This window comes from Plecotus auritus, assembly GCF_963455305.1.
Source record: "Plecotus auritus genome assembly, chromosome: 7".
Classification (NCBI taxonomy): domain Eukaryota; kingdom Metazoa; phylum Chordata; class Mammalia; order Chiroptera; family Vespertilionidae; genus Plecotus; species Plecotus auritus.
The window spans coordinates 100657416-100667820 of NC_137774.1; the positions used below are offsets into that span (position 1 = coordinate 100657416).

The window sequence follows — 10405 nt, forward strand, 5'->3', positions numbered from 1 at the left end:
CCGAGGGACCCCACCAGTGCACGAATCCGTGCACTGGGCCTCTAGTGTGTTAATAATGACATAAGGAGGTAGTCAGCAAAATCCAGTGTGGGAAAGTCTATGGGGACAAATGTCACAGTATATACAACAAAATATTTATAAAAGAGAAAATAGAGAGATGGAAAAAGAACCTATCAATTAAAAAAAACTAAGGAGACATCCTATGTAATAAAGAGGGAATATGCTAATTGACCATCACTCCATCAAAAAGATGGCTGCACCCACAGCTGAGGCCAACTTCCCATAAGGAGCCTTAACAAGCAATCAGCAGGGACCTGAGGCTACGCCCTCCCCTGCCCCCGTGGGGCTTGACAGGGGACCTCAGGCCGCAACCCCCACCCCAGTGCCAGGCCAGGGGACCTGAGGCCATGCTTCCCACCCAGAAGGGCTTGACAGGGAACCTCAGGCCATGCCCCACACCTGGCAGGACTTGACAGGAGACCTCAAGGTGTGCTTCCTGTCCTGGTGCTGGGCTAGGGGACCTAAGACTGCTCCCCCAGCACCAGGCCGGGGGACCTCAGGCCATGCCCCCCACCCAGCGGGGCTTGACAGGGGACCTCAAGGTGCACCCCCAGTGCTGGGTCGGGGGAACTCAGGCCACGCCCCCGCCCAGCGGGGCTTGACAGGGGACCTGAGGCTGCGCGCCCCCCCTGCCAGTGGGGCTAGACGGGGGACCTCAGGCCGTGTCCCCCACCCGGCAGGGCTTGACAGGGGATCTCAAGACGCACCCCCCACCTGGCAGGGATTGACAGGGGATCTCAGGCCGCAACCCCCACCCGGCAGGGATTGACAGGGGACCTCATGGTGCGTGTCCTGTCCTGGTGCTGGGCTAGGGTACCTCAGGCTGCTCCCCCCGCCCCAGCACCAGGCCGGGGGACCTCAGGCCTGGCCCCCCACCAGGTGGGGCTTGACAGGGGACCTCAGGCCATGCCCCCCACCCAGCGGGGCTTGACAGGGGACCTGAGGCTGCATCCCCCTCCCGGTGCTGGGCCAGGGGACCTGAGGCTGCGCCCCCCCACCTGGCGGGGCTTGACCGGGGACCTCAGGTCATGCCCCCCACCCAGCAGGGCTTGACAGGGGTCTCAGGCCATGTCCCCCACCTGGTGGGGCTTGATGGAGGTCCTCAAGGCACTCCCCCCGCCCTGGTCTGGGCGACCTCAGGCCATGCCCCCCATCCTGGCACCGGGCCAGGGGACCTAAGGCTATGCCCCCTACCCGGCAGGGCTTGACAAGGGTGGGACTGGCCGGGTCTGGATCTAGCCCAATGAGGGGGGGCTGGCCAGGTCTGGGTCTCACGCGATTTTGAGGCACATGTGGGTGGGCAGGGACTTGACTCTGGGTCTCATGGTGAGCCCCAGACTCTGACAGGAGGAAGGTTTTCATATACATTTTACTAATTTTCTTTCATCTCTGACACTTCTATTATAGAGAAAGGGCAAATAGCAATAGTAAATTATTTTCTCTAATTAATCCCCTTTTAATGTGCATGAATTTCGTGCACCAGGTCACTAGTATTAAATAATCTCATTTCATGGACCTAGTTTTAATCCCAACTCAAACAAACTGCATATTTAAAAAGGAACATGCATGGGAAAATTAAGGAAATGTAAAAATAGCTTGATATTATGAAATACTGCTTATTTTGAAGCATTTGATAATGATATTGTAATTACACTTTAAAAGGGGAACCTGAACAAACTGAAAATATTCAGACAAGTCTGAGATTTGCTTCAAAACAAAATGGGGAAGGACAGGCACGGAATGGCGGGAAAGAGTACGAAACAAAACTGGTCTGAGTGGATCACTTTTAAAGCTGAGTAAACGGGTCATTATCCTCTCCACTGCTAAATATATTGAGTTTTTTCCATACTAAACACTTACTTTAAAAGGGAAGAGGAACAAGGTAACAATTGAAAATTAAAACAGAAAAGACATATAAAAAGCAAATGAACAGGAAGTGCCATGGAAATCTCATGAGTACCTGGAAAACCAGCATAAAAATGCAAGGTGTTTATATGCATACTAGAGGCCCGGTGCACGAGTGGGGTCCCTCGGCCTGGCCTGCAGTGATCAGGTCAAAACTGGCTCTCCCACATCCCCCGAGGGGTCCCGGATTGTGAGAGGATTCGGGCCAGGCCAAGGGACCCCACTGGTGCATGACTGGGGCCGGGGAGGGACTGTGGGAGGGCTCCAGGGCATTTCCGGCCCATCTTGTCCAGTCCCAATCGGCTGGACCCCAGCAGCAAGCTAGCCTACCAGTTGGAGCGTCTGCCCCTTGGTGGTCAGTGCACATCATAGCGACTGGTCGAACGGTCGGACACTTAGCATATCAGGCTTTTATTATATAGGATATGCATAATCTATGGACATAGACAATAGGGTGGTGAAAGCCTAGTCGGGGGAGGTCGTGGGCAGGGCAGTTGGTGGAAGGGATATACTAGTATGTAATACTTTCAACAATAAAGATTTAAAAAAATAAAATAAAAATGCAAGGTGTGAGCCTGAGGGGTCCTTTGCTTTAGAGGGATGCAGTGGGGAATGGAAGAGAGTAGAGAAGGTGAAATATGTATCTCTACGCTGTCTATAATACTATTTCCTAATCATGTACATATGTGCATTAGCCTTTATGATTTTGAAGAAAAAAAATGTAGTAAATAGGCTTAAAAAAAACTGAACCTAAAAAACAAACAAACAAAACAAAAAAAAAAACTGAACCTGAATACACAGGTTGATATATACAACTTGAAAGTTGTAATAAGATCAGTTGGTTATAGGTAACTGCTACTTCTGAAGTACTTCAAAGTATCTGGGAAGAGTTTATTTTAAATAGCATAAAGTAAGTATTTCTGGACTTCTGTTTACATTATTAGTTCACATTAAAGAGCTCTAAGAAAATTAAACTTCAAGGCAGCCCCTACTCAAAATAATAAGACTCAATCAAGAACATAGCCAGAGTTACCATTCCTTGTGCTTTGCAAAAATAACCACATTTAATCTTCAAACCACCCTATAAGGTAGGTAATAGTATTTTCTCCCCTTTTACAGCTGAGGGAAAAAAGACATAGGAGATTAAGGAGCTTGCCCAAAGTCAGACTTTGGGCTAAATGTTTGAAGCCAGACTTGAATGCAGACAGCATGAGTTCATAGCTTGTGCCCTTCACCTGGAGGCTGTGTCAGCTTCTGCCATCAACTGGCGGAATAATATCAATAGGCTTTTGCCAACTGGCAAATCTTACCCAGGAAGCATCTGAGGTAAACAATATTTTATTTGATCTGCACAGGTTCACTTCTAACCACACACTTGCCTCATTTTTGAGACAGTGTGCTATGATTTGGACTACCAACTCACATCAAAGCAGAGGAAACTATGCAACGTGGTATCCTGGGTCAGATCCGGGGACAGAAAAAGGGCATTGGTGGAAAAACCGGTGAAATTCCAATATAGTCTGGAGCTCAGTGAATGGTCATGTACCACGCTAGTTTCCTTGTTGTGACATTACAATGGCAATGCGTCATGTTGACAATGGGGAAACTGGGAGGAGGGCGTATAGGAACTCTCATGACCAACCACGCAGTTGTTCTGAAAAATCTAAAATCATTTCAAAATTAAAAGTTTATATGAAAAGAATGGATCAATTACAAAGTAAGAACTACTGAAAAAAAAAAAGATTAAAATATATTTCTAGCTCAATGAAAACACATTTACTTCTGTCCCCGAATTTCTAAGCACCATATTTGCACAATATCCAATCCTCTTGTACCTATTTCGATTTTTAAGGGAATGGAGTATTCTGTATGTTAATGTTCAAGAATATTTTCAAACTGTATTTCTTGTCCTTAAGCAACATAGCTTACAAATGTTAGATTTAATCACTCCGCATGAATGTAATGTTCATTATGCTGTGTGCTTACCCTGAGCGAGGCAGCGTGCCAGCTCTGTGTTTGCTACACAAAGGGCTCCTTCATCGCAGAGCTTACAATGGGTGACTGAAAGGTGCTGTGGTGGACATTGTGCTCTCACTGTCCTTCTGACCTTCTCCCACTGTGGTGTGTACGGAGCTAGGTGGCAGGAATGACTGTGCTTCCCAGCTCCAGATGCCCTCTAACTGTTTTAACTTTCTCTGGTTAACCTACCCTTGCCATGGTGATTGGTTCACCTAGCCCTGGCCTCAGCCCATCAGCACACAGGATTCCCCTGGGGGCAGGGGCAGTTGAGAAACCAACCTGAGATAATGAGAGATGAAGAGAGATGCATTTGTTCAGAGCTTCTGGGGGAAATGTCCTTCCTCTCTTCCTCTAGATCAGTGGTTCTCAACCTTTCTAATGCCGCGACCCTTTAATACAGTGCCTCATGTTGTGGTGACCCCCAACCATAAAATTATTTTCGTTGCTACTTCATAACTGTAATGTTGCTACTGTTATGAATCGTAATGTAAATATCTGTGTTTTCCGATGGTCTTATTAGGCTCTACAGCAGCGGTTCTAACCTGTGGGTCTGAACCTTTTCAATGTCGCAACCTACAGGTTGAAAACCGCTAGCAGGGTCGCCTAAGACCATCGGAAAACACAGATATTTACATTATGATTCATAACAGTAGCAACATTACAGTTATGAAGTAGCATCGAAAATAATTTTATGGTTGGGGGTCACCACAACATGAGGCACTGTGTTAAAGGGTCGCGGCATTAGAAAGGTTGAGAACCACTGCTCTAGATGCTCTACGAATAATTCTTTGCTCATGCAAGTTCCAGGTTTTACCTGCAGTCCTCCCTTTCCTCACTCCACCTGCTCTTCCTGGGAACAACATCAACTTGTACACTTTTTCATCTTTTATGCTGAGTGACCCCCTAGAGCCCTATTTCCAGCCCAGATCTTATACATCCTGAACTCTAAAATCAAATGGCCTCACCCACCATGAAAAACTCAACAGGTCCCAGATGAAATACGTCCCCTCCCCCTCACACTCACACACACACACACACACACACACACACACACACACACACACACACACAAAAAAAAAAAAAAAAAAAAAAAAAAACTTCAGTTCTTATTTGGTCTCCTGTACACACACCCATGGGAGTCACCGTGCTGTCTCACATCGGGTCACCAGACCCTGGGGATGCTTGTAGTCACCCCCTTTCCTTCCCAAGTTGCCTTAGCTCAGGCTCTCAACCCCTTCTCTCTGAAGTTTTGCAAACTTCTCTTAAATGATTAATGCTTTAGGGTCATCTTTCTAAATGCAAAGCTCATCATGTTACTTCCTTCCTTAAAACTCCCCCGTGACTTCCCACTGTCTGGGGGTGAAGTCCATCCTCCTCTGTAGCCCTCAAGGCCAGTGAGCTGCTCCCTCCCACCCCTCTGTCAGGGGTTACCCTGCTCTGCTGATTTTCTTCTACCATTCACTACTTGTTCGGCAGGCAGGTATCATTCTCGCTGTGTGACAGGCCCTGCACCAGGGCACAGCAGTGGGGACAGACACTGTCCTAGTTTCGAGGTGCTTAAAGCCGAGCAGGGAAACAGATACTAAAGAAATAAACTGGGGGTGGGGGCTGGGGAGTTTGGTGTGGAGAGAATAACCTTCGCATGAAGTAATATTTGACTTCATTGGCATTTTGTTACAATATCCTCTATTGTTTCTTTGTAAACTAAAAGGATTTAGAAGTTGCCTTTGTTTTTGGAGAATCTGGGAGTTTGAAATGCCTTTCTGCTGAGATGAGAATCTGCCCTGCACTTCTTTGTAGAATTCACAATCCCAGCAAAAACCTAATCAGATTTCAAGTCAGCATTCCTCAGCGCCCTCCATCCCCACCCCTCAGCACAGCACCCTGAGGCAGAGCCCATTTGCCCTCTTCCTTCCTAACTCTTCCCTTCCTCACCCTTCTCTCTCTAACCCTTCCCTACCTAACCCTAATCCTTCCCTACCTAACCCTTCCTTACCTAACCCTTCCCTGCCTAACCCTTCCCTACCTAACCCTTCTCTCTCTAACCCTTCCCTACCTAACCCTTCCCTACCTAACCCTTCTCTCTTTAACCCTTCCCTACCTAACCCTAATCCTTCCTTACCTAACCCTTCCCTACCTAACCCTTCCCTACCTAACCCTTCCCTAGCTAACCCTAACCCTTCCTTACCTAACCCTTCTTTACCTAACCCTTCCCTACCTAACCCTTCCCTACCTAACCCTAACTCTTCCCTACCTAACCCTAACCCTTCCTTACCTAACCCTAACCCTTCCTTACTTAACCCTAACCCTTCCCTACCTAACCCTGCCTTACCTAACCCTTCCCTACCTAACCCTAACCCTTCCCCACCTTGCCCATCCAATGGGCTGGGAAGCCCTAAGGGCAGAAACAACATACTCCAATCTTTCAATTCCCCACCTGGCACAGAGCAGGCTCACAGTAAATGTTTACATGTTAAAAGGGTAAATGATTCACTCTTTAAATGTAAATTACGTTGTACATCGAGCATAACTTTGTATAAACTTTCTGAATAACAATTGAGCAATATTTATGAAAAAAATAGGCCCAGCAGCACCACTTCCAGTTAATGTTCTACAGAACTCCTAGCAGGAGGCATAAAAAGCATGCACAGGGATGTCTTATTTCAACATCTGACACAGCTGTCAAAACTCAGAAACAAATGGCAACGCCACGCACAGAGATCTGGATGAGCACATTATGGTGCATTCCATCTGCACAGGGTCCCTGGGCACCTAGCGAGGAGGAGACAGACCTATCCCTACTGACACCGACAGGGATCCACAAGGTGGAGGATGAGTTACAGTCAAATCTTGCCATTTATCCAAAAGAAGAAGCAGCAGATGTTGTCACAGCATAAGGAGAAAAGTCACTAAGAGAGCACTCCTGCTTATTATCTCCGAGGGCACAGGACATTGAATTTGTAAGAATGCGATATACTTCTTAAAATTAATACACAAACATAATCACTAATGTAAAAAGTTGTTTGTATACTAACGTATACGTTATTTCACCAACTTCTTGTTTAGAAAACAGAAATCTTTTTAAATTCTGGGTTGCTGTTTTTTTTTTAAAAGATGAACTGTTATTCATGGCTATTCCCAACACCTACAAGAGACATGCTAGCAGATACTCAGTTAACATCTGCTGAATGAATAAGCTGTTGTATAAGTATAAAATAGTTGCTCACAGGGAACAAAGTATCTAAAAGCTGCTTCACAAACTCACAAAGGACAATTATCACTTGCAGGTGGTATCTTAACAATATGGTTACCAAGCTAAATAAGTTAGAATTTTTTTTTTAAAAGCATACAAACTCTCATCACATATGCAATCTTCAAACTAACAAGTTTACCAAAAAAAAGGGGGGGCGGGGGGACTCCTTTGAAATCAGTTTAATTTACAACCTGGAGTCTGGCACACTCCTGGCAATAAAAAGGTATTTGAAGATTTGGGAGGAAAACACAGTTCCTCCAACAGAAGAACATCAATAATAACCAATAAACCTTAATTTTAATCTACTCAGAAGTGCTTATTTGGGGAGGTAATTAACTTGTAGCTCAGACTACTGAGAACACATTCAACTGAAGACCAACGTGCCCCCAAAGCAGCCTTATCTTCAGATCCTTACAGAATGCCCCAAAGGTGGTGGGCCCTCCTGACTGCTGATGCTGGTGGGAGAGGTGAGATAGCTGGAAAAATGAAAGACAGCCACGGTTTCAGGCAGGCCTCAGGAAAAAGCTTCGAACAGTTCAAATTTAAGTTCAACTCCCACCCCTTTTAAAGGAAGCTACCGAATATTTAACCACATGTTAATTCATGGGAAAGTATTATCTATAAAAATAATGACCACCACAGAGCCCAACTTGTTTGGGGACACTTGGACCAATAGTCTACTTAATTCTAAAAACTCACATGCTCCCTGGATTGTTTTTTTTTTTTCAATCACCACAGGACTCCTAATTCTAAAAATTCCTTTGAGAGAATGATTTTAATCCTTCCTATGAAAATACAAGGTACCCAATAGGCTGTCTCCAAAACCGGTAACTTGTGGAAGAGGAGAGATCAAAATACTTGGTGGCTAAATCAGTGTAACAGGTGTTTAGCAAGTGAGTGAATCAGTAGTGAATAAAATAATCTGAACTTTCAGACTGCCCTCTGGAACCTTCTCCAAAGCCCTCCAGTTCTTTAACAACTGGAAATACATTCTTCCAAGGTCTATCCAGCCAGAGGCACTTCTCCCTCTAGCAATGACTGTCTGGAAAAAGATGTCTAAATCCATTGGGAAACCAACCACCTACCTTTACTTACTAAACTTGTTAGCCAAAGGTCCCAGGCCCTGGTCTCCGCCCTCCCGCCCACTCCTCCCCTGTGGAGAGCTGGGGCCCTGGTTCTCATTCTCAGAGCTCACAGTCCTAGGTATGGAACAGGTGCTCATTAAGTATCCGATTTAGCCATTTCATGGCACAGAACGAGGGGGAAAAAAACTTTGGAAACCATCTAAAAGCATCTCATGTGTTCACTTTGGCTAAGAACAACAAATGGTTATTTTTTAAAATTAGCATATCCATCCGAATGAAACCCACAGAACTTGGAAGCCCACATCCACCCGCCGCGAAGACACAGTGTCTGGGCAGAGGGAGCAGCTGGGTCGCAGAGGGACGCAGCCCAGCCGGGCGCCGGAGGCCGGGCGGCGGGCGCATGGCAGCGCCGTGTCCGGGGACCCGACTCCCTGGCTTCTGGCTCCCAGACCCGGAGCGGGGCAGGGAGGTACGAGGGACGGAACCGCGGCACCCGGACGGCTGGCAGGAGGTGCCCGTTTCCTTGACAACCGCCCCAGGGCGCAGCCCTTCCTCTGGGCCGGGGGAGGGGAGAGAGCGCAGGGATCCCCGCGCGGGGACGGCGGCGGCCCTAGGGGCACCTCCCGGACTCAGCGGCCTCGGCCCGCACCCCGGGGCCCGCGCCTACCGTGTATCCCCGCTCCAGGTCACTCTCCTCGTAGCGAAATGACGGGATGTAGACCTCCATGGCTGCGCCTGGCGGCCGGCGGACACAGAGCAGGGACGGCTCTCGGCTCACGGCCGCCGCTCCTCTCCGCTCCGCCCCGGCCCGCCGCCCCGCCTCTCTCCCCTGCGCCGGCGGGACCCGAGGCTGCGCGGCGTGGACCCAGGTCCGCCGCGATCCCGCCGCCCGCGCGCTCCGGACGGGCTGACGCCGCACCGGGGGACGGGAGCGGGGGCGCGGGGCTGCGGGCGCCCGGGTTCCAGGCCTAAGGTCTGCGGAGACCGGCTGGGCCCGGAGGAGGCGGGGCCTGAAACCTGCGAGTCTGCAGAGCAGGGTGTGCGCACCTCCGCGCGGGCTTGGGGTTGGGCCGCGGGCGCTCCCTGCCCTTCGGCGGGCGCTGGATTTGCCAATTGGGAAACATCACCCTGAACAGATTGCAAGTCCGCGAAGAGTAGAAAAGCATGGAGCTTCTTCATTTTGTGCTGGTTGGTTGAATTTTCATTTTAACTCTCAACTGGCAATAGCAGCGAACCCTCCAACTTTTACCCAAACTTGTCTTGTTTCCCTACGATTCTCGTTCCGTGTTAGCCCGAAAGTCGTCTGGTCACTGAGACAAACGCTTGGGCTTCTTGCTCCGATTCTAAAATGCTGCCTCACCTAAGAACCTGAAAGTATCTAAAAAATGAATTGATCCGTTACCTTTCTAAACTCCGAGTTTCTTCCTTAGCTTAGAGCACAGAGAATAGAAACTTGGAGGTGACTCGCGGGTCAGAGAAGTGACCTCTGCTGCGGAGCTTCTTGAGTTGCAGGCAAACAGCTGCACCTAACTCTGCACTTGAAGCCAGGGGGCCTTTCAACTAGGAAAGCTCTGAAGTTTGTGATGAGACCCTAAGCCCTGGAAAAGAGAACAGTCAGGCCCTTTGATTTAACAGTTTGCATGACGTGGACCCTGCAATGCCTTCTACGTTAGCCTCATCTGAAGACCCATCCTACTCAACCACTAGCTTGCAATTTGTGTCTGCCTCTCAGAACTCCATGCCTCAGCAAAGCTGTGCCCTGGAGGAGACCTCCTTTCCTCTTTTCTTCTACTGGCCCGTTTGCAAGCAAACAGCCCCATGGACTCCATGCTGAGTCTGGAGCCCAGATTGTAGGGTCTCTTAGCCTCTGGTGACTGTCACACTGTATTGTGTGATTTATCTCCCTCACCCACTAAGTTTTTGGGAAAGTACCCTTAAAACACACACACACACACACACACACACACACACACACACACACAGACACACACACACATTATTCCCTGCTTGCCATATTGCCTGGCACATTTTTCTTGAAAGCTTTATATAAACACTAGTGGCCCAGTGCATGAAATTCGTGCAC

The 10405-nt window shown here is 48.3% G+C and overlaps 1 protein-coding gene across 2 annotated transcripts in view; it reads right to left on the reverse strand.

Annotated features, from left to right (window-relative positions):
* The window catches only part of SNX24 (sorting nexin 24), a 145546-nt gene extending 136142 nt beyond the window's left edge, over window positions 1-9404 (reverse strand). The window contains exon 1 of one of the 2 annotated variants that reach the window (XM_080679323.1): window positions 8990-9404. In XM_080679323.1, coding sequence (XP_080535449.1) covers window positions 8990-9049 — 60 coding nt within the window. In that variant the 5' untranslated portion in view covers window positions 9050-9404. The remainder of the gene's footprint in view (window positions 1-8989) is intronic. The other variant, XM_080679322.1, reaches the window with a different exon arrangement.
* Window positions 9405-10405: the final 1001 nt, after the last annotated feature.